At 36.0% G+C, this 26303-nt stretch overlaps 1 protein-coding gene across 1 annotated transcript in view; it reads left to right on the top strand.

Annotated features, from left to right (window-relative positions):
- Positions 1-25578, top strand: part of LOC105150520 (1-Acylglycerol-3-phosphate O-acyltransferase 2) — a 144343-nt gene extending 118765 nt beyond the window's left edge. Inside the window, exon 6 of the mRNA XM_087403754.1 lies at positions 23680-25578. Within this exon, the coding sequence (XP_087259880.1) occupies positions 23680-23717 (38 nt within the window). The 3' untranslated portion in view covers positions 23718-25578. The remainder of the gene's footprint in view (positions 1-23679) is intronic.
- The last annotated feature ends 725 nt before the right edge of the window (positions 25579-26303 follow it).

Below are 26303 nucleotides of genomic sequence, written 5' to 3'. Positions count from 1 at the left end.
ATATTAAAGTATTAGGAGATTTCATTTATTCGATAAACATTTCAAAAAAAATATTATATCTTTCATTTTAGAGCCTTTGGGACTTCAAAAAATTAATTAAATTTTATTAGAACACAGCTGAAAAATCTTCCAATGCTGCGTCTTTTATTCTATTCTATGTTGTTTTCTAAAATCGAGAAATTTAACTTGATATACACAGTGCGACAAATATGTTCCCGGACATGAACCACATCTCAGCAACCAGTGGCGACATCTGTGCGTTCAAACATGCATTTTAAAGATTGAACATTTTGCTATCATCTGTCAAAGTTTCATTCATTTTGGTTGACATATAACGAAGATATGACAGTTCATGTTAAACAAGATTTTGGTCGAGGTAGAAATTTTAATATGGAACAAAGAGCAGTGATTAAATTTAACGCAAAACTTGATAAAAGTGCATCAGAAACATTCCGATCGATGCAACAAGTTTACGGCAATCAATGTCTAGGTCGTACAACTGTTTTTGAGTGGCATAAGCGTTTTTTGGAAGGCAGAGAGACCCTTGAAGATGACAAAAAATCAGGACGGCCAATTTTAGTTCGAACACTCGAAATGATCGAAAAAGTATGTGATTTTGTTGCAAACGATCGCAATGCATCACTAAAAATGATGGAGGAGGCTTTAAATATCAGTAGAGAAACGATTCGAACTATATTATTATACATGAAGATTTGGATAAAACGAAGGTTTGTGCGAAGTTTGTTCCACACACATTAAGAAGCGATCAAAAATCAGCGAGAATCAATTATTCCAGAGACATCGTTGCAGCCGCAAAAAATAATCCAAACTTCCTAAAATCAATTGTTACAGGTGATGAAACTTGGTGCTTTCAATATGATCCAGAAACTAAGCGTCAAAGTGCGGAATGGAAGTCAAAAAATTCACCACAAGCAAAAAAAGTACGAAAAGTTCTATCAAAAATCAAGACAATGCTCATCACATTCTTTGATAGCAAAAGTATTATCCACAAAGAGTTTGTTCCAACTGGCCAAACAATTACTGGTGCATATTATCTCGAAGTTTTAAAGCGATTGATGGGCAGAATTCATCGTATTCGCCCCGAATATCGTGATCCAGAAAATTGGTCTTTGTTGCATGATAATGCACCGAGTCACACTTCATTGATTGTCCGTCAATGTTTGGCTCGAAATCGTGTCTCTGTGTTAAACTATCTACCGTATTCACCTGATTTGGTCCCTTGCGACTTCTCATTATTAAAATTGAAATTGAAATTGAAAGGACGCTTTTTTGATGACATTCCGACCATCCAATCAGCTTCTACACAGGCACTAGAAGCAATTCCGCAAACTGAGCTAGAACATGCATTTGAATCTCTATTGAATCGCTGTAACAAGTGTATTGAAGAGGAGAATATTTTGAATAATAAAACCAAAAAATATGTATATTGTTGTTTCAATTATGATTTTCAGGCCCTGTCCGGGAACATATTTGTCGCACTGTGTATACTCTCTGATATTGCACTTTCGACAATACTCCATTTCCATTCGATTGACAAAAATGTGAACTAAATATTTTACAAAATATTTAGTCTGTACTCTAATTTTAATTTAATATATATATTATTAGACATGAAAAATTAGTGGTGACTCTCATTGGCTTTTCTCCTCATTACACCATTATATTAAATTTATCTTGAGGAGCCTTATATTATATTAATTTAATTTATTGTGATTCCTCTTATTTTCCTTAACAATCAATTCAAATATCCACTTCACTATGAACATACAGGAAAACGAAAAACTTCCATTCTTAGATGTTCTTATTTCTAAAAAAGCTGATAGTACCTTAGGCCATGAAGTGTACAAAAAATCAATACACACAAATAGATACCTACATACCGAGTCGCACCAAACCCAACACAAAAAGTCAGCAATCATTTGTACGTAGAGCTTTCATCATCTTTGACAAAGAACACCTACAGACAGAACTCAATCACCTGAAACTAGTTTTACAGAAAAACGGACATGACAAAAAAGACATAACCAAATCAACAAATATGCAAACTAATCAATAAATATGCAAGACATACAACCAGACGAAAGGATCCTATCGATTCTCCCATATGTTAAGAAACAACAGGTCGGATCGGCAGAACATTAAACAAACACAATATCTGAACTATCTTCAAATCACTCAAAAAGATAGGGCAAATCTTAAAAAATCCTAAAGATCAAAAACCTCCACTCAGCTCAGAGGTATACAAAATACTTTGTTCCTGTGGGTAAATATACATTGGAGAAACCGGATCAATCTATAGATAAAAGAACACCAACGTGATGTCAGGCTAAAACACGCCACGTAGTCAACATTATCAGAACACAACATCGAAACAGGACATCAAATATTGTTTGACAAAACGACCAACATTACATCATACTTTCCAAGAAAATATAGAAAAGCCATAGTGATACAAAAATATTCTAACAGTCTAAATAAATAGAGGTAATGGCTACAACATAAATAAAATACAGAAGATCATTCTCCCGGTTATTGAAGACTGACCGATTTCGTCTTCCCCCACCCCTTTCCACCCACAATTCTCTTTTTCCTCCCACTTCAACAAGCAGCGTAATATAAAGGGAATGGCTCGGAAGAACAGCTCAATATCAGGCTGCTCCTCACTCTGATGTGGACTGCAAGGTTTATGAAACGTTGGCATTCCGAGAATGAATCTGCCCAAAGAAATAATAATGGAATCGACGTCGATTTGATGTCGTTTATTATTTCTGACTGGATGGACACGGGGAAATCCGCGAAACACATAATTTTTTTATATGTCAATATATATTCATTCTTCATTCGATGATATGGATGTAATAGTGTAAAAAACGTAATTTTATATTTAATTACAGGGTGCGTCACCAAAATCCGGACAAATTTCAATTCAAATTTTCCGCTATACTGTGCCTCCGCCAAAGATTGTTATTGGTGTCCAAGAAAGCCTGATGCTTCTAGTAAACAGTCATATTCTCAAAATGGCCGCGATGTTGAAACCAAGTGCGGAGTATAATCGAAGAGCCGCGATCATCGAAGACCTTCGCGCCGGCCGCTCAGCAACGGAAATAATTCGGTCCTTTAGATACCCGAGATCCACTGTTTATGACGTTGTGGCAAAATATATGGCTTTAGAACAGTCCAACGAAGGTTCCAGTATGCCAGCGAGGAAGAGTCACTCGAAAGAACGCACCGCGAGGATCCCTGCAGTCGTTGAAAGGGCTCAAACGCTGATTTCGAATGACCCAAGGCAATCGTTGCAAAAATTAGCATCGATTGTTGGTGTAAGCGAGCCAACAATGCGTCGAATTGCCGAGGATCTTCGATACAAATCGTACACATTAAAGAGGCTCTCTGAGGCTGCTACGACAAAGAATTGTTCGATTTGTCCGGATTTTGGTGACGCACCCTGTACACACATGAATTTATTAAAATTTCAATAACATATTAAATAATATTGTACATTAAAATTCATAAACGAAGGATAAATAAAAAAATAAATAAAAAAGTAAAAAAAAAAATTATTCTCGACGAATCTCGAACTCGCATTTTTGGATTTCCAACGCAAATATCTAACCATCCGAGCTAATCGTACTGCTTGCGAAGCATGTTAATGGAATAATTTATCTCCGCCGCTCAAAGCGCAGCCGATTTTCAAAATTTAGAAATTCAAAAACTAATTGGTCTATGTCGAAAAATCGCCGAATTGGAATTTCTTTTCAAATCTCTATGGAGTTACCAAAATATTGACATCTACATCCAAGGATACTATTGTATATTTCTGGATTTCCCTTGTGAATCAAAAAGTTTTTTATCATTTTGCAATTTTCGTAATAAGGTTATGGAAAGTTTAATTTATAAAAATAACAAAATTCGGCCTACCGCTAAATGCATGCGCACAGCAAAATAGGAGCCTTTCATGCACAGAATAATAAAATGAATCAATTGGTACGGAGAAAACACAGTTTCTATATACGTAAGTTATATAAAAAAAATATAATACGTAGTTGCATTGTACATTGCATAATTTTTTTTAACAACAACTGTGTGTTTTCTGTACACTAATTGATTCATATTATTATTCTGTACATGAAAATATTAAGATAGTTGTCAAAAAATTTATAATTTACGAGATATTTTATGTTCCATATCAAAACGTGTCAGAATAAAGTGCAAAATGTCTTATAAACTATTAGTTTTTTAATATCTCTATTTTAATACTTTTATATGCAAAATAATTAGAAGAATCATATCATCTAATCTAAAAAAATATATATATATCATATAATTTCATTTAAAAAGGTGAAATTATTTACAAAAAAACTTCATACTTTTTTAACGCCTTCACTTATGAAACCAACGTTGCCAAAATACATCCCTATCGAAACCGTTTCACTTTCATTTGAAACATTTTTTTATATCGTTACAAATAAGTAAAATATTCAAGATAATCGATTTAAAAGAGTTTGAGAATCGATTTTAATCGTATTTTTTGAGAATTTTTTTAATGTAAGTGTACTTAAAAATGTAAGTGTACTTAAAAAGCAATCCAAGTCTAGAAAGTGCATATAATAAACATGTAAAACAATATTTTTTTGTAATATTTATTATTTACATGGCAATGAAATTAGACCTGCTCTGCGAACACAGTCAAACGACGATCATAATATACGAGTAAGTGGTATCGTTGGTCTGAAATCAAAAAATGAAGCTGTTTCTTAATGAGTGCACTTGTAATTCTTGCTCAGGATAATTAATATCGTATGCACATTTTCAAAATGCGACAGTTTCAAAAAAGTTTTCGAATTTTGCTTATTTTTTCCTCTTATTTATGCTTTCAAAAAAATAAAAAAAATTAACATAGGCTATTAATTATAGTTCGGGCAATAATGACATGTTCTCTGAGTATAACCTTTGAAGTAGAAATCAGTCGGACTAATAGCTTGTTTCGAATAATGATGATCGATGTTCGAAAATAAGGTTTCGAGAAAAACGTGTTTTTAACGTTTTGAAACATTTTACAAGTACCGCTCCTTTTTCCATTAAAAAGTGACGTCCAGAAGGGAACAAAACTCTGCTCCATTGAATAGAAACATATTTAACCTTTCCTTACTAGAATAGTAACGAAAAGTTGAATATAAATAGCGAACACCGATTATAGCAATTGGATGATTGGACTATTTGAATCGATTAAGCGACTCCAAACATCACATCATTTTATTTCGTATACTTGAACAATTTTCATTTCTCCCAAAAAACGTTTTGGTGGGATTTTCATAAAACTATAAACTTTCAAAAAAAAAGTTCTACAATCAAAAAAGTTTAATTTCTTGAATAGTTTATATTAGAAAAGAGCAATTGCGGGGATCAAATAAACAAAATGACACAGAATCATTCCGTCTCAGCTCACGCTCGTTTTTTCACGCGTTGCATTATTCGCAAATAATTCGAGAAAAAAAAGATTTTCTTCTGTTTAATTCGCAACTTTTAACATAGAGATTAAAAAGCGTCCACTTTTTATAAATTTTATACTCGCCAATTTTATGTAAATAAAGAAATTTTATCCTTATAAATGATCACATGCGTGCACGCGATATACGAATTATGGAAACGAAATTACAGTAAGTCAAATAAGAGCGTGATCGACCACCGTGTTGCACCATTTCATATTATTAGCCTTGAGATAGGTTCGAATAGTTTCGTACGATATATCTAAACCTTTCTGCTTCAATTTTGCTTATCTTTGACGCAGTGTTAAGCCAGGATTCCGCGAAAACTGATTCACTATTTTTTTATCGTCTTTTTTGTCCACTTTGCATTTTCGAGCCATGTTCCGGTAAATCATCGACATTTTTTGGCACATTATATCGCTGCACCCACTTCTGTACTTCTTTCTGAATGATTTCGATTTTTTTTCATATATTTAGCAGCCACTAATTGTGACATTTTTGGGTGAGTGCAGAGGACACAGTTTCATAGCGTGATGCGTATTTGATACTCATGGCGCTTAATGTGATTCTTTTAAGAAAGTTCAATGACCTAACCTAATAACCTAACTGAATCTTCCTTGATAGGATCATCAAGGACAAAGGTGTCCTCTATGGATTCATGTAATTAAACTTTTCTGTTAGAGCATTGATCATTTCGAAGTTATTTCGAGATTCACTCTTTATCTTACATATAACACTTTTAATCATTATATAAAATGAGATATGAATAGCAAATTATAATGTAATGGTAGTTACGGATAATGTTAAGATTTTTTCATTTTTAGCATAGTGTTCGAGATGCATCCTAAAAATCAGTTTTTGTAGATTCAGTGTACGTGCGACGGGAGGATTGGAAGCTTCTAGAAAAATTTCAAACGTTTCTAGAAGCTTCCAAAAAACACAAACTTGACTCACCTCACCAATACAAAATATAATCAATCCGCATATCGTACGTACGCAAATTCCAACCGCCAAAACGGCAATCGAAGTCAGATTGGTCACAGCGCACGCGCGCTCGCGTGACGCGAAACGCGTAACACACCGACACCCCAATCAGGATTCCTGATTTGGCGGGCGCGCATGGCAATAACGCACCGCGTGATCGTCGCGACCGAGAATTGCCAATCGCGATCTGAATCTGAGGGTTACCTCAATTTTTATAATTTTCTAGAATATCATAGGCGATTAAAAAAGAAAGCCTTTGTGCTACAAAGGAGATAAAAGGGCCGAATCGAGCTGTGATCTTCCTTCTTCGCTTTTTCGGTAAAGTGAACGTTCCGCAAAAAGTACAATCGCCTGTGAGACGCTCCGCCGCCAGAAAACCACCGCGTTCGACTTATAATCGGAGATTCGCGTAAGTCGAACTGTAATTCAAACCTTCTCGCTCAGATTTTCGTTCTAACGCTCTCGCTTTATCTCGCTCTCGAACACATAGTAATTTTATACATATATACGAGGGGCATCCCAAAAGTAAGTTTCTCTTCCTTAGGAAAATGAAATAAAAGATAGGAAATTATATCACTTTTTTATTTTATTAACTTCATTCTGAAGTTACTTCTCAACGTTAATCACTATTAATATTTAAACACTTTTCGTAATATGATACTAGTTTTTGAATACCAATGTTATAAAAAAACATGTTTGTGAATCAGAATCAGGTTTCACTTCACCCTTGATTTCATTGTCAAAACTTTTGCCACTCAAATGTTTTTTAAGCGCAGGAAACAGATGAAAATCACATAGTGCTAAATCTGAAGAGTATGGTATATGACTAATAATTTCCCAACAAAACATTCGTAACAAATCCTATGTTTGTCTTGCTGAATGAGGACGTGCATTGTTGTGAAAAAAAAAACTTTCTTCGATCTGGTCTCTTTCGTTTAATAGCAGCTTTCAGTTTTATTAAAGTGTCATAGTATCGTTTAGCAGTAATTGTTTTTCCTTTCAAGAAAATCTATCAAACACCAGTATTGTCCCAGAAAATCGTTGCTATGACTTTTCCGGCAGAGTGGACAACTTTACACTTTTTTCTAGTGCTTTCCTTAAAAGTTTTCCATATTATGCTTTGTTTCTTTGTTTCTGAAGTATGATGTACCTAAGTTTCATTTCCTGTGACTATTCGAGAAATCAAATCACTTCCTTGTTCATAAAATTTCAAAAAATTGAGTACAGCATCAGCTCTTGTCTTTTTGTGATCATCAGAAAGCAATTTTAGAACCCATCTTGCGCACATCTATAAGAGTATCGATAAGAAAGCGAAATAAGTATGGAATAGTGGAGCAGAGTAGAACGATATAGCCAAGAAGATTGTGGCCAAATGTGAAGAACAAAGGATCCCGAGTTCGAGTTTCGATCAATTCTAACTTATGATTGTAAGGCAATGAGACTAGCCCGTTGTTTCCTTTAGAAATTATGGCGTTTAAAAAAAGGTCAGGATTAACTCGAAGGAGGGATACTCTGAGGAACTCCTTGGGAGGAAAAAGCGTACAACTCTATCTATGTTGCAAACGAAGATCACACGAGATTCACTATCAAGGCTTTTTATTATCTTATCCTCTCGAGCTCTCGTAACGAACTACTCAGTTTTGCGAAAGAATCACTACAATCACTTTCTTCGGCGCCACTGACATAAGTCAGCCAATCCCGTGAGGGTATTGGCCAATCGCAAGGCACAACCAATTGTATGCGACGATGGCGGATTGTTCGCAACGTCGCCGCAAAGAGCGAAAACAAAACCTCTATTTCACGACTAAAGATGCTATCTTACAGGCTCGGCCGTTCTGAAAAAGATGTTCATCTCTGAACATAAACTGAAAGTACAATAAGGTGTGGCTATCGCTGAGGTACATAAGTAACATAAAATTGATACAAAAAATAGGCTTAGGATAATCATCTAGTTAGAATAAACAAATTATTAGATCATTAATAGTTAAGCCGGCGCATTGTAAAAATGTTTCTTCAAATAATAATACATTTTTGATAAAGAGTGTTCGAGAGCGAATTAGAGCGAGAGCGATAACGAGAAAATTTTGAAGAGACGGCGTTTTGACTGAATTTCGATTAACGCGAATTCTCGATTGCGAATCGAACGCGGCGGTTTTCTGGCGGCGAAGCATCTCTTAGACGGTTGCACTGGTAGCGAAGCGTTGACTCTAATCGAGAACAGCGAAGAAAAGAAGAGAATCATTGCTACTCAGTTTTGCCTTTTATGCTCTTTTAAGAACAAAGGCTTCCCTTTGCATTCGCCTATGAGATTCTCGCAAAATTGAAAATTTTGAGGTGACCATCTGTTTCGGGAGGCGATTGGCAATTTCGAGCGCGATGGCCAAGCAGTACACTATTGCCATGCGCGCCCGCTAAATCTGGATTCTTGATTGGGATGAACGCATATTACGTGTTTTACGTCATGCGATCGCGCGTGCGCTGCGACCGATCTGAGTTGGTTCGTCGTTATAACAGTTGAGATCTGTGTACGTGTGACGTGCGGCTTAGCTTATTGTTTTTCGTTTAGTTTTCGTCAAGTTTATGTTTTGAAAACCTCTAAGGACGCTTGGAATCCTTCTAAAAGCTTCCGATTCGCATGTCGCACGTACGCCAAATCTGCAAAAACTGTCCGTGTTAGCTGTATCTCGAACAAAGAGATTTCCTATATATATATATATATATATATATATATATATATATATATATATATTCAGACTTACAATAACTTAATTAATCGCTTAGGTCTAATAGTCTTTAACGGTGATACTGATACGAACTCCTTAGGAGAAACAGGTTTGGAATCCACTAATTTACTTAGAAACTGAATTAGTAGTTAATTTAATTGCGTTTTTCGTATCTGAAAAGCAATTTTAATGGAGAGCACTTTATTGTGGAATAATAGATGTTATTAATGGTGTATTGAATTACACTTAATCCAAAACTATTAATCCAATTAAGTTGATCATCAACACTTTACGTAAAGATGACTTTAGGAAACAGTTCACACGTTCGAACTAAACCATTAGCCCAAGGAGCGGCTACAGCAACTAATCTATGTTTAATGTCTCTTTTTCGAATAAATTCAGAAAACTCAGAAGAGATGAACGAAGTTCACAGTCCATATTAATGTATTGGAATTACCAAAGATTATCAACGATTAAAAATCGAAATTATATTTTCAATCGTCTCTCGAGAACTTAGTCTCTCGTGAACTGTAGTTCTTACTGGGAAAAGCCAAGTAAATCTTATAAACGAATCAGTATTGATAGATACGTTTTTCCTATACTTAGTGATATGCTTACGTCCACTGATAGATTCTATCAATGGATCAAAATGATATATGTACAGTATGCATGGGAAGCTCTCCTCCACGTTGTAATTCACCTTCTTTTGCGTTTACTAAAGCGTTAGCTATGAAACATATCAGACAATTGTTTACATAAGACTGTGCTTGTTTGCGATAGACCGGAACCAACAATCATTGCGTATTCTCTGTATTACTTTTTCGACTCCGCAATGAGCATTATTATCATGATACACACGCAAAATATTTGTTACCATACAGTCGGGTACATAAAAGCGAGACTTATCATCATCTTTTTTGTATACTAGTTATTTGTATACTCCTTCCACTAACGTTAACTTGTCATGTTCTGATTCTTCGAGTTGATCTAAGATCGCACGAATTAGTCTAGGGTCTGACAGCTGACGATACTGTAATTCCTTTTCAAGCGTAATAGTTTCAATCGAAGCTACGATGTGGCTCAAAGCATCCGCATACATCATCCTATTATAATATCTTGTCGGTGTTGAATATTAAAGTTATAACTCTGTAAACGAATAGTTCACCGCGCAATACGCGGATTCAAATTTGCTTTATTAATCGCATACACAATTGCATGGTATCGGTAACCACTGTAAATTTAACATCATATAAATAAATATGAAATCTTTTGATTGCTTTAACCACGGCATTTCAAGCTCAAACGAATGATAGCGGCTTTCTGTGGCGTTCGTCGCTTGACTATAGTAAGCAATTGCCGTCCACAAACCTGAGTCTTATTTCTGAAGAAGGATTGCCACTAAAGCGACTGAACTCGCATCCGTGTGTAATTCCATCTCACGACGCGGATCATACAACTGCAACACCGGAAATGTAACAAGTAATGATTTTAATTGTTTAAATGCTGTTATACATTGCTTGTTTCGAATTCGAATGTCACGGACTTTTTAAGTAACGAGTAGAGTGATTTTGCTCGACAAATCTAGGTACAAATCTTCAGAAAAAGCTAACTAAACCTAGAAATCTCTGAAACTCGTGAATATTCTTAGGCACTGGGAATTTCTTGACGGCTTCTATATGCTGCTCGCTCGGGATAATTCCCTGATCGATAAAAATATACCCTAAGTATTCGACTGTTCTTTTTAGAAATTGACTTCTTATAATTTACTTCAAAAGCGTATTGCTTTAGCAGATACAAACAGCGTAACAAAATTTTTAAGTTTTCATCAATGGTCTCAGTCGAAATCAAAATATCGTCCACATAGACTAATATCTCGTCTTGACGTTAACGATCCTAAGACGCGTAATAAGCGCTTCTGGAATTCTACTGGGGATTCCGAATATGCAAACGATAATTTCACATACTCCATGGCGAAAGAGAAGTACTTAGTAAATTCTGCAGATATCGGAATAGCGTGGAAACTTCCTTTTAAATATAAAAGTGTAAAAACGCTTTTGTTAGCTAATCGCGCTAGGCAGTCTTCTGAAAAGTGTACTTCTGTTTCACCACTCTATCATTCAGGAGACGAAGATCCACAAATAATCGTAATTTTCCATTCCGCTTACGGACTGATACATATGTGAGCAATACGGCGAACAACTTTCTTTAATAATATCGCGTCTTAACAGATCTTCTATAATTTTACGAATCTGCAACCGTTCCGTCCATGCAAACTTCCGAGGAGCATATGCGAATATCGAATTGTCTTTGAGCGAGACCGGTTCAAGTTCTTCTCGCTTTTTTATCAATGTATCATATGATTCTTTTACAATATTATACGTTCTTATCAACATTATGACCAAAATCAGTTTTTACTTCTGTAAAACTTCTGTAAGGGCAATAGGAAAATCATCTTCCTCAATTATATCCGCTGAAGCAATTTCTCGTTTATCAGCTTTAAATTATCCTCAGACTTCCTATCCATCGGTTTAAAAATCATAGTTAAATCATTTTGAAACAAAAAATCTGTTCTAAGCACTAAATGTGTAGACCAATTATTATTATCGATAATCTAAAATGTAATTTGAGTAGACATTTCCGGTAACACAGATAACTGAATATTAATTTTTTTCTGGACAATGACTTTGATTTGCGAATCGTTTAATGTGCGTAAATGTTTAACATTAGTTACGTTATAAGGAAAATTCTGACCGAAAAAGATTTTCGGACTTTGTATAAATAATGGGCTGTGTCAATAAGAGCCAGCAGACTACACTTGTTTCCCTTAACGGAATTAATCTCAACTATTAATTCGTTCGTTTGAATTTGTGACATTTTCTTATCCTTAACGCATGCGACATCCATTGGCGCTTCAGTTGTTTATCCTAGCCGATGTGTTTTCCGTTTTACCGGTTTTTTTCATAGCTGCCACGATTGCGGTATTGTTAATCAGTGTGTTAGGGAAGATATTCTCCTTCCGTTTTAGCTTCCAGCAGTCGGTTTTGACATGACCCTTCGCTTTACAATAAGCACATAAGACATCTGATTTGTATTTTGAGTTGCTTTCTTCGTTGGTGAATCAGACGTAACTCGCTCTTTTGTTTTTTTCTTTTTCATCGGAAGAGGAGATGATTTTTTCTGTGTCGCCACACACATGTTGGTCAATTGATACATTCTCTCTAGGAACTCATCGATTGTTTCAACATTGATCGACATAGCAGCACTTTTATTGGAGAAATTATTGATTCCTCCAATCAACAAACTGATAATATTTCTTTGTTCAAACTGTAGAGGTTGAAGTAGTTTAATCTTCTTCGCGGCATAGTCCATAAAACTTTTCTTAGAGACATTCCAACGAAGGCGTCCGCTTTTTGCATCATCATTGTAAAAAATATTTGTCGCCTAAACTTTCTGATGAGAGCTTCCTTGAAGATGAATCATGAATCCATAATGGACTCATTGTCCATTATTATATCAATTTCTTGCTAGTTTCTGCAATTTGCTGATTGCAACTAGTAGTTTTATACTGTCGTTAACCCCATGAATAATAGCAACTCTACGTTCTAACCAACAATCCACGTCACCATTCTCTGCATCATAAAACATTGATATTTGTGAGGCCAAAAAACTAACAGCCTGTGCTGGAACAATAGCCAACTGGGGGAAATTGATGGACTGCAGAAGCGTTCGTGATCTCTTCCATTGGACTTCTTACTTGGAATGTATGGAATTTGTCTTTCGTGATTGAAACACCGCACTTAACTTCTGGATTACGATCATTACCAGGTCCCAAATCCACCGAAGTATCTGACGTTAACTATCTGTCTATCTCTTATTAGCTGCGCAAGTAACAATTGTTGTTGTGCGATCTGTTGTGAGCTTGAATGACTGTTCTAACGAACTTTGCGCAATTAATAATGGCCGGTATTTCGTCTTCCCTTGAGAGGATCCTAGCATAGCTGTGATATTCGTGCAGCACGCAACCTTTCATAATGATCCACAAGAGTGTCGATACACTTTTCCTGATCAGCTATTATCTTAGCGGGTAGACCGAAGTTCGTTAATTTCTTCTTAAAATCGTTGAACAAAAGGGCTTCTAACGAGCGATCCATTGTCACACGTTGATATTTTATACGACATAACCGCGTAAAAAACGAGTCTGGCCGCGCACACTTAAGAGAATAATGTCCCGTAATGGCGGTCGGACTTCCCGGAACCAATTCGTGTTCGAATCACTGTAGCAGTGATATAGTCCTTCGCCGGTGTTCTCGGACACAAAAGGGAATATGTCTCTTTGTACTTGAACACGGCGAAACAAAGGTGGATAATTCCACTTCTGAAAAATAGCTGTAAGGCAGTGAGAGAACTAGCCCGTTGCTTCCTTTAGAAATTATGGCATTTAAAAAAAGGTCAGGATTAACTCGAAGGAGGGATACTCTGAGGAACTCCTTGGGAGGAAAAAGCGTACAACTCTATCTATGTTGCAAACGAAGATCACACGAGATTCACTATCAAGGCTTTTTATTATCTTATCTTCTCGACCTCTTCTAACGAACTACTCGATTTCGCCAGAGAATCGGTACAACCACTTTCTTCGACGCTAATGACATAAATCAGCCAATTCTGTGAGAGTATTACCAATCGCAAAGCACAGCCAATCGTATGCGACGATGGCGGATTGATCGCAACGCTGTCAGTTATAAAGCACAAAAACAAAATCTCTATTTCACGACTAAAGATGCTATCTTACACGATAATGCAATTTATCACATTATGCGTCCAATTGATGAGCGGCTAACATTCTTATTTAAATTGTGTTGAATATCATCTATCGTAAGACGACGGTTGTTTTGAACAATTACATGAATTGCTGCGATAATGCCAGTATTTGTTGACGTGCACGGCTTACCGCTTCGAGACTCATCATGAATTTCCTTTCGTCAGTTAATTATCTCTGATCGCTATCGTCGAATCATTTGCACATTCAAGCATTGTTTTCCATATACAGAAATTACTTGACGATGAATATTTATTGCACTTTCACCTTTTGCGGTCAAAAACCGAATCACCGCACGTAATTCGCAATTGGACACGTCTTGTATTGGCGCTTCCATGATTCAAATTTATTCAGTTAACAATGGCTGCAGTGAAGGCAACTCTGACTGCAAAAATGTTGCCAACATAGTCCAAAGAAAAAACCCTACAATGCACAAGCTATTTGTATAACTGGTTTTTTTTATTTACGATAGGGATACTTACTTTCGAGATGTTCTTCTTGTACAATATATGTATATTTATATATATATATATATATATATATAAACAGATATAAGATATTTATACATATTGTTACGCCCTTGCCATGCCAATACGTGGTTCGCCGCTCACAAAGTAGGTCCCGTTGCCCGGCAACGAGCCGCTCAGCTGATTAACAAGATCGACAAACTTTGTGGTGGGGCTGACGCGCTCAGACGTACTTTCCACCTGGATATCTGATTTTCGTTTTCTGTGTTCCTGTGTTTGTTATTGCTTGTGTAAATAAAGAGTTCCTTTCTTATTTTATTCCTGTCTCTATTCATTTCCGCGGCTCAGGAGTGCGCGTCGCGTCCGCGAGCGTGAATTCGCGAATTGGGCGCAATATTTTGAGGGCTTAGCCGGAATCGTGTAATGATCGTTCGTCAATCATTACAAGGAAAAGAGCTCAAATGGAAAGTCCACAGAAAATGTTAGCACATCGAGAATTGGAGCAACAGTTCAACGACGGTTCAGCGAGCCGCTTCAAAGGAAACTTTTTCCGTCACTTCGAGCTGTTATTAGGTGTTGGAATTAATTCGTAGCGTTTTACAAGAGATGGCACAAGCAGTACACTATTTCGTTGTTACCTATAGTTCTGTATACATTGTAAACATCTATCATAGGACGTCATTTGCCGTACATAACCTTTCTTGAAATCATAAATAACAATACTGTATAATTCATTGAATATGTCAAAATTTGTGCCAGATAAAGTGTTTTTGCGGGGAGTTTTGCTTCATTACTTTAATATGAACAAAAGTGCAGCTGAAGCTCATCGTATTTTAGTGGATGTGTATAGTGAACATGCTCTGGCTGAGCAAACGTGTAGGAAGTGGTTTGCACGTTTTAAAGCTGGTGATTTCGACTTGGATGACAAGGAGCGACCTGGTCAGCCGAAAAAATTTGAAGATAACGATTTGCAGGCACTGCTCAATGAAAACTCATGTCAAACACTTAAAGAATTATTTACGTCATTGGAAGTTGACTTCTTAACAATAGGAAAACGTCTTAAAAGTTTGGGCATGATCCAGAAGGAAGGACATTGGGTCCCATATGAATTGAAACCAAGGGATATTGAGAGACGTTTTCTCACGTGCGAACTGCTGCTTCAACGGCAGAAAAGAAAAGGTTTTTTGCATCGGATTGTTACCGGTGACGAAAAGTGGATCCATTATGACAATCCAAAGCGCAGAAAGTCATGGGTTAAGCCCGGCGAACCATCAACATCAGTGGCAAAGCCCAATATCCATGGCTCAAAGCTCTTGCTCTGTATTTGGTGGGATCAGAAGGGTGTCATATACTACGAACTGCTAAAACCGCATGAAACCGTTACTGGAGATCTCTACCGACGGCAACTGATGCGCTTGAGCCGTGCATTGAAGCAAAAACGGTCGGAATACTTCGAAAGACACGATAAAGTCATCTTGCTGCACGACAATGCTCGCCCACACGTTGCAAAACCGGTAAAAACATACCTGGAAACACTTAAATGGGAAGTGCTACCGCACCCGCCGTATTCTCCTGATATTGCACCTAGCGACTACCACTTGTTTCGATCATTAGCTCATAGCTTGTGCGAGCAGAAGTTCACATCTTACGAAGATTGTACAAAATGGTTCGATTCCTGGATTTCATCTAAAGATGAACAGTTCTTCCGACGCGGTATTCATTCACTGCCCGAAAGATGGTCAAAAGTAGTAGAAAGTGATGGGAAGTACTTTCATTAATGTATTTTTTAATGCTCATGTGAAATAAATAACATTCTTTCATTAAAAAAACGCTACGAATTAATTCCAACACCTAATAGTATAACAGGTACAACAGCTGCCTGAGAAACAACGTCGTACAAGAGCCAAATTTATGGAGACGTTGCGACAGTGGGACACACAGCAGCAACAACAAGAAGAATTTGCGGCGACGTTGCGATAACGGGATATAAAGATTGCGCAGCTTCAGAAAAAACTGCGAGGAATTTCTGGAAACCAGCTAAGTCTCTCTCTAATAATGTTTTTAATAATAATCCACCCTTCCGCGTCGATGATCGTTCCGTTGTTACCATGAATGACATTATGCATGCCAATCCTGCCGCGAGTGTCGTCAATTTCCCAGATTCCGTCGGGAGCGTTGTCAATCACATGAATCCAGTTGCGAGCGCTGCCAACTTTCTTAACTCCGATGTAAATGACGCCAGTTGCACAAATATTGTGAATCATCGTGAATTGTCCGCGCATTCAGTTGGAAGTGTCGATCGTTTCGATCCACCTATGCTGCTTCGCGGGAGGGCATGCATAAAACTGAGACCAGACATTTACGACGCCCTTTACGCGAGTTTTTCGCGTAATTCAATCTCATCGCTCGCGCGAACCGTTGGGAAGAGGAAACAAAACCGCTGTCTCGGAGAGACGCATTCGTTACAAAACTATTATTCGTAATTTACTAATAGAAAACAGAAATTCGGAAAAAATATTGCCTCTTTGGGTTCTGACATAGAAAGATTATCACAGTTAGCATATCCAGAGTGTTCCGATTCGGTTCGCGATAAAATCGCATGCGCGCAATTTGTTTCCGCTCTTCTCGACGGATTCGTAAAAAGGATTCTCCAAATGGAGGAGATAACGTTAAGGATAGCAATCGAAAGAGGAAAGGCAATTAAATTGATTTAAGAAAATAATTTTCAACATAAAAAAGAAAATAATTTAAATTTCGAAAGAAAAATAAGGAAATGATTTTTATTAAAAAGGAAAAGAATTAAACTGAAGAAAAAGTGGAGAGAAAGAAGGAAACAAATCTAATGGAAATAAATTTAAAAGATTTCCAAAGAATAAAAATTTTGAGGAGCATAGAAATAATAAAGAATGTTGGGAATGTGGAAAGGAGGAACATTTCCGTTCTGGAAGTGTCCTGGCAAAGCGGGAAACAAGGAATAGTCGAGCTTCACGGAGAAGGCTCGACTGAAATAAAAGAATTCCCGAAAAATATTTATCACTTGAATGGCTTATGCTTTGGTGGCACTAAAGATAAGTCATGAATTTGTTATGATAATTGTTGTGCTAATCAACATTTTTTTAGAAAATATTCTTGTCCTACTAAAAATAAACAATATTCTTGAGGCTTCCACGGGTGCTTTCTATATAAATTATGCGTTCCGCGGGTTTCCTCCGCGTCCAGATTCATTCTTGGAATGCCAACGTTTCGTGAACCTTGCAGTTCATTTCATCGGGCGAGGAGCAGCCTGATACTGAACTGTTCCTTCGAGCCGTTCTTTTTTATATTATCCTAATTGTTGGAGTGGATTGTGAGGGAAAGAAGAGAATTGTGGGTTGGGATGGAGAGGTGGGGGAAATTGATCAATCTTCAAGACAAAAATACTCAAAAAACCAGAAGTTTGGTTCCGTTGTGTAGATGACACATGTGATATGGAGACACGAACTTCATAAATTCTTTATTTTCCTCTCAGCAACATCCATTTCATTATAGACATAGAAGAAAACGGAAAATTCCTCTTCCTAGATGTTCTTGTCTCTAAGAAAATTGACGATACCTTAAGCCATCAAGTGTACAGAAAACCAAGTACAATACACACAGATAGATACTTACGTGCCGAATCACACTACCACCCAACACAAAAACAGTCTGCAATCAACTCACTTGTACATAGAGCTTTCATCATCTCTGACAAAGAACATCTACAGACGGAACTCAATCACTTAAAACTAGTCTTATAGAAAAACGGATACGACAAAAAAGACATAATCAAAACAATCAATAAACATGCAAACAAGACAACAGTCTCTGACACAATTAGACGAAAAGATCCTATCCATTCTCTCATATGTCAAAGGAACAAAAGATCGGATTGGATATTAAACAAACACAATATCCGAACTGTCTTTAAATCTCCCAAAAAGGTAGGATAAATCTTAAGAAATCCTAAAAATCAATGACCTCCACTCAGTTCCGCAGGAATATACAAAATACCTTGTTCCTATGGGCAAGTATACATTGAAGAAACCGGGATAATGATCAATGAATAAAAGAACACCAACGTGATGTCAGGCTAAAACACGTTACGCAAGTAGCATTATTAGAATACAACATCGAAGCAGGTCATCAAATACTGTTTGACAAAACGACCACAATAGCCAACATTACTTTCCAAGAAAGTATAGAGAAGCTATAGAGATGCAAAAACATCCTAACAATCTAAATAGAAATAATGGCTAACATAAATAAAATATGGGAAACCATTCTTCCGGTTATTGAAGACTAACCAATTTCCCCCACCTCCCCACCCCTACCCACAATTCTCTTCCTTCCCCCACCACTCCAACAAGTAGCATAATATAAAAAGGAATGACCTGGAGGAAACAGCTTAATATCAAGCTACTTCTCGCCTTAATGAAATGGACTGCAAAGTTCATGAAACATTGGCATTCCAAGAATGGATCTGGACACAATGGAAACCCGCGAAACGCATAATCTTCAAAAATACACAATGTTTTAATAACCGATATATAAATTTTTGTCCCTAACTGTTATATTAATCAATGTTCTTTCAGGAAAAATAGAATTAAGAATAACGTGAAAGATTTTTGTTATGAAGGCAAGGTTAATGATAAACCTTGTCTTCTTAGAATTGATTGACAGAATCCGATATTTCAATTATAAATAGTAATTTTGTTTTTGAATCGTGTAAACTGAAAAAATAAAATTGACAATTATAATATTAAATATCCCACGAGGGAATAAGGGGGTTCCAATCAGATACAAAATCATAGTAAAAGTTCGACTTGTAAAATACTGTGTTGAGATACCAATGTTAATAATCGAAATAAATGATAATTGTATTCTGGGTATCGATTTTCTTAAATTACTTAATTTACAAAATGTTTTTGATTGCGTTTTCTCGGAACAGTTTCTGATTTTAAATGCGCTCACGTATTTGCGGAAAGAATTATAGAAAAAAAAGAAGAAAGTATTGCGTTTGCTGGAGTTCTGTCGAATTTGGTGATTTTTTGAGGAGAGCTTGCGCTGTTTGGGGAACCTTGAAAAAGAAAACTTTGCTAATTTTCTGAACAAATTTTATGATGTATTTTCTCATGATGTTATTGCGGAGAATTGTAAATTTGGAGAACATGTTATTAATGTGAAAGATTCTTCTCCCATCAAGCAGATACCTCGTCGTATCTCTTTGCAAATGAGAAAAGAGGTGGATGAAATTATTGTGGAAATGGAAAGACAAAGGGTAATTAAGAAATTCATCAGTCCATGGACATCGCCAGTGGTACTGGTTAAGAAGAAGGACGGTACAATAAGATTCTGTGTGGATTATCGCAAAATTAACACAATTACGATAAAAAAAACTCTTACCCCTTACTAAGGATAGATGATATTCTCGACCAATTATCAGGTAACAATTGGTTTTCTATCTTAGATTTGAAAAGTGAATATTGGAAAATTAAAGTTTAGAAGATAAAGAAAAGACGGTTTTTTCAATTGGTAACGGATTGTGGCAGTTCAAAGTTATGCTCTTCGATCTTTGTAATGTCCCGCTACATTTTTACAATGGAGCAGATTTTGAAAGGTTACCTTTCAAAATTTGTTTAGTTTATCTGGATGATGTGATTATTTTTGATAAAAGTTTTGAAGAAATGTTGTTAAACCTAGAAAAGATTTTCCATCATTTGAAGCAAACTTGAAAATAAATCCAAAAAAATGTGTTTTCTTTAATAAAAAAATTAAATATTTAGGTCATATCATATCAGCAGAGGATATTGCTACAGATCCAGAGAAAATAAACTGTGAAGGACTGGCCATTCCCTCAAAATAAAAAACATTTAAGGAATTTTCTTGGATTTTGCTCATATTATCGCAAATTCGTAAAAAGATTCTCTTCGTTGGCAAAGTCGCTTTATGTACTAACAGAAAATCAAACTAAATTTATTTGGAAAAGGAAATACCAAAATTCTTTTAATGATTTAAAACGAGTTTTAACTTCTCCGCCAATATTAGCATTCCATGAAACGGAAAGAGAATTTATTCTAGATACAGACGCGTCAAATGAGGGAATTGGCGCGGACCTATCATACAAGCAAACCGGTATAGAAAGAGTGATTTTATATTTCAGTCAAACATTAAGCAAAGCCGAAAGAAATTATTGCGTCACGCGGCGTAAACTTTCAGCCATTAGTACGATTAGTGAAATCTTTCCATCATTATTTGTATGGATGTAAGTTTCTTTCGGACGGATCACATTTCGCTTAAATGGCTGTTGTCGTTTAAAGACTTAGAGGGACAATTGGCGCGTTGAATGGAAAGAATACAACAATACGATTTCGAGGTTGATTATAAGGTCTTTCTCATAAAAACGCGGATTGTCGAGGCGGCCGTGCGCCAGTGATTATTGCCGCTATTGTGCTAACGTGGAACTAAAAGAAGCCACAAAGCAGGAAAGTTATGTTAGAAGAATGGTTTTACAGAAGGCAGTTGCGAAAATTGGCGTAAGGAACAAATGAAAGATCCCTGTATTTGCTTATTTTTATCAAAAAAAGAAGCGAACGTGAGACGTCCTTCATGGCAACAAGTGGCGGCGATGTTTCTACCAAGGTGTATTGGTCCTATTAGGATTCTCTCGAAGTTAAGGACAGTGTACTCTATAAAAAATGAGAGTCTCCTAATCTGAAGAACACAATCTTCCAATTAATTGCGTCCAGAAAACTCATAGCACAAATTTTTGAGAAGAAGAAAATGGCGTTCCCTTCATGAAGACGGAAAGATGTCCGAGCGAGTTTCGTCCTATGAGGGAGTAGCTACCCTCCGAGGAAAAATTGAAGAGGGGTCCTGTCCAGAAGGGAAGAAGGCCTCAAGAATAAACTTTGAGAGGAAAGTCGGAGACTTCCAAGGAGACCAAAGCTCAGGAAAACTGTTGTAGCAGCACAGTAGGGAGCAAGAAATTGGTCCGGAGGGTGCTCCGAATTCCTTTGAGAGGCCAACGTTCTTGGAAGAACCAAAATTGTCGGGACGACAATTTAAGAGAAGGGGAGCAGTGTTACGCCCTTGCCATACCGTGGTTCGCCGCTCACGAAATACTGAAGATTGCATTGCCCGGCAACGAGCCACTCAGCTGATTAATAAGATCGGCAGACTTTGCGGTAGAGCTATCGACATGCTTTCCGCCTAAATATCTGATTTCCGTTTGCTGTGTTTCTATATTCCTGCGTTTGCTTGTGTAAATAAAGAATTCTTTTCTTATTTCATTTCTGTTTCTATTCATTTCTGCGGCTCAGGAGTGCGCGTCGCGTTCGTGAGGTGCATCCGCGAATTGGGCGCAATATATTTCATATCAATAACTATTTTTTAATAAACAAACATGAAGCCAAATAGAAAAAAAATTGCCAAAGAATTTATCTATTAAAACAAAGTTGGAGATAATTGAAGAATCCGTTACGTATATTTTATTCTTATAAATTAATCACATGCATGCACGCAGTGTAAGAATTATATAAGATAATATTTTTACGCTTTGTTGTACAATAATTAAAGATGCGTGATATAATATAAAGAAATAAATAAGTACATATCTGAATAAATATATCTGAAGTATAATGTGTTCTTTGTATTCTAATTGATCCCCTCTAATTCATCCCGTTATTCTATTTATAAAAGTATTAAAGTACGTTTCGATAAAAAAAATTAATAGTTTACGAGATAACGATTAGATTCAACGTTTTATGAGTGCCAGATATCTCAAACTATTAGTTTTTTTTTCATATATGTACCTTAATACTTTTATATGTAAAATAATTAGAGAAAACGTATTTTAAAAGTCATATATACATATAATAATTCATTTAAAAAAGGGGAGGTAACTTCTATATCTATTTGATATCTCCATCTAGAAAAAAAATGTGGCCAACAAATACGTCTCCCTCAAAACTATTCCACTTTTACTTAAAATTCATTTCTCCTCTCCCCATTTTCTCTTCCCTCTACTTTATTTTCTCCCTCTTATGTTCCCCTTTCTTATTAATTTACCACTCCAATCTTCTTGTCTTTATATTTTGTACTTCCCATTGTCACTGAGCATCTTAGAGGGATGATTACATTTAATCTCATCGCATTGCCTAATAAGAGATAACATATCACTTCGACATACAATAAAAGGTATTTATTTTCAATTTACTTGTGACTAAATTAAACACATATAATGTATGACGGTACATCACACATTCTCTACCCGCATTAATAATTCTTATAACAAAGCTATGTACATTTCTCATAATATTAGATTTTTTGTCTTTTTATTTTTATTTTTATTATTTGCGACTCGTTTTGTACCTTTCTTTTTATTACTTGCGACTCGTTCTGTATTTTTTTTATTATTTTTGATTTCTTATTCCTGTGGCAATTTTACATTATATTTCGTATTTTCTAACAGAAACATGTTCATCCTTAATCTACATACACAAGCCAGAGGAATACTTGTTGTCGATTACAACTTCTTTATAACTTTCATTTTATATTGAAGCGAGATTTATATTTGATACTGCCATCGAGAGCGAATTTTAATTTGTATGTTATCTATGTGATATTTCCATTGTTATTTTTGTTCACATTGAAAATGATCCAACAGGGATCGAAACGTTTGTTTTGTTTTACTTGTTACCGGTCAAATTAAAGTTTATATTAGGTGTTGGAATTAATTCGTAGCGTTTTTTAATGAAAGAATGTTATTTATTTCACATGAGCATTAAAAAATACATTAATGAAAGTACTTCCCATCACTTGTAAAACGCTACGAATTAATTCCAACACCTAATATTTTAACTTGATGACATGTTTTATTTATTAATTGTTCAAAAAATTCTTTTATTTTATGATAATTGTTTTAGGCTTGTAGTCCTTCTTTTTTCTCTTTGTTTACCTAAAATATTTTTCGTATTTTCTATGTTTTTTGAAATATTTGTCTATTACAAATACAAATGATGCTTGCAAGCGCTAAAAATATCAAAGCAAATGCACATACTGATTCATAAATATTATAGATAGATAGATAATAGATAATGAAAGAGAGAGAGAGAGAGAGAGAGAAAGAGAGAGATTAATTGACTGAGCATTTATTATTGTTCTAGGACTGAGCCTTCTAAGAATGCACGATAGTGGTTGTTGAAGCAAAAATTACAAATTACAAATTACAAATTACAAATTACAAATAACAAATTACAAATTATAAATTTCAAATTACAAATTACAAGTAACAAATTGTAAATTACGAATTGCAAAAATATACAAAAGATATCAAAGATAGAATAAAATAAAGTGAAAGGCTTAAAATAGCGAGGAGATGAATGAAGAAAATGATATGCAATGATGTAATAATGGAGAGAGAGAGAGAGAGAGAAAGAGAGAGAGAGAGAGAGAGAGAGAGAGAGACGGACGAAATTATAACGACTTACGAAAATAAGAATCTTAGCAGCTTAAATAATTAGATTCCTTCACTACATCAAGGTGATTCTTATGAAGAGGAAAAATGGGAGATAGCAAAAATTCAGAAAACAAATCTGCATTTTTGCTAATTAAGTAATAAAAGCGTTTAATTAATTATAATTGTAATTATTATTGTAATTAAGAAGCGAAATGAAATGCAAGTAACAAAATATTTTATTATTTACTCGCAATATTTTATAAATATTATAAAAAATGATGGATTTTTTTACTTTTACTTTTCTTTTATTTATTTAGTAATATATTCAGATAGTACAGAGAGTACAAAAAAACAGTTCAACAAAAAAGTTCAAAAAGAATTCAGTGATGTCGTCAGTGCCACGCATTGTCACGTGTGCGAGAAATCATTCGCGCCTGACGATACGCATGTACGCAATCGTTGCCATTTGACTGAGCGATACAGAAGCCCTGCTCACTCAAACTGCAATATAAATTATAAGGATTCGCGTTGCATATCCATAGTGTTTATCTGACTACGACGCGCATTTCATCATCAAAGAAATTGACATCGCGTATGAAGGACGCGTTGATCTGCTTCCTTGTAACAAAGCTATGTCTTATAACAAAGCTATGTACCGGGCTTCACGTGGGACGCCATGTTGAAACATACAGGTGTAACATTTGAACTTCTTACAGACATTAACATGGTAATGATTATTGAGCGTGGTATATACGGTGGTCTGAGCCAGTGCTCAAACAAGTACACGCGAGCCAACAACAAATACATGCCGTCGTACAATCCAATCGAAATCATCATCGTACTTGATGTATTATGATGTCAACAATCTGTACGGCTGAGCGAAGTGTCAACCATCACCTTACGCCGATTTTCGATGGGTTGACGATGTGAGAAATTTTGATTTTACGACCATCGCGTTAGATTCGTTGACTATAGGCTATATGCAATATATAATATACATGTATAATAGGCTAAAATAAACTGTATTTTCGATATGGATGTGAAGTACCTGTAACATTTTCATGACGCGCACACTGACCTACCGTTTTGTTTGACGCGCGAGAAATCACCCGGCAAGCTCCTCGCAACATTGTGCGATAAGCTACGTTATACATTATGACAACCTGTAGCAGTGTATTCGTCACGGCCTTCGTATCACAAAGATTCACCATATACTGCAATTCGCGCAATTTTTATGACTACGCGAATATATTAAACTCAACGCAAAATTTAGAACATTGGCGAAGAATGATTTTGAAATAAATTTATACAACTAATGACGCAGTATTTGGTAAAACCATGGAGAATGTGCGCGATCAAAAATCGCGTCAACGTGCACCTCCTCACGAAATGGGAAGGCAGATACGATGCGGAGGCAGTGATCGCCAAATTTCCATAGTCGAAGTATCTTTTTGGAGAATCTAGTCGTGATAGAATTAGAGCGTCAGCTCGAGGTGAAGTTCGACAAATCGATACATGAGTATGTACATCTTCGACATATACAAGACGTGTTTGTACGAATTTCACCACAAGTACATGGCACCGTTATTTCGCAAAAAATGGAAAATTATGTATCGACATAATTATAGTCTCATATATTCATAGGACTTAGAGCGAAAATGTATGCGTGTAGAAGGAAAGAAGGCAAAGGACGTCAAAAGCAACGTTGTAGCGAAGTCTATAACATTTGAGGATTACACGCGGTGCTTGAATGACGCAATCGAAATAACGCGCTGGCAGTCGTGCATAAGATCCAAATTGCACGAGGTGTACACGTTATCGGAAACAAAAATCGTTCTAAGTCCACACGATGATAAGCAATATATCGTGCCAGGTTCCACACTGCCATGGGGGATATTATCGGTGTAAATAAAACACATATGTATTGTATGTATAATATATTAGGTGTACAAAAAAGTTCTGAGCTTTAGATTTGATACAACCGAAATAACAATTTAAATTTTATATATCTTCCCGCCCTTTTGCGGTTTTAAAGCGTTAACATTTGGCCTTCTAAAATGTCATACGATTTGGCGTTTGATGCACATAATCTCAAAAATCAGTAGTGTTCACGATGGCAATAACAAAAGAGCATATTCGATTTTCCATCCACTTCGCGTTTCATCTGAAGAAAAATGCTACTGAAGCCACTGCAATGATTTGTGCTGCATATGGAGAGAACGCTGTAAGTCATGCTACATGTAAAAGACGGTATCAAAAGTTTCGCAAAGGAGATTTCAGTCTTAAAGATGAATCGCGTGCTGGACGCCCTGAAAAGATTGAAACGGACGA

The sequence above is a fragment of the Acromyrmex echinatior genome, chromosome 3, assembly GCF_024713525.1.
Source record: "Acromyrmex echinatior isolate Ae372 chromosome 3, ASM2471352v2, whole genome shotgun sequence".
Classification (NCBI taxonomy): Eukaryota; Metazoa; Arthropoda; class Insecta; order Hymenoptera; family Formicidae; genus Acromyrmex; species Acromyrmex echinatior.
This window is presented reverse-complemented; position numbering and strand designations above follow the sequence as displayed.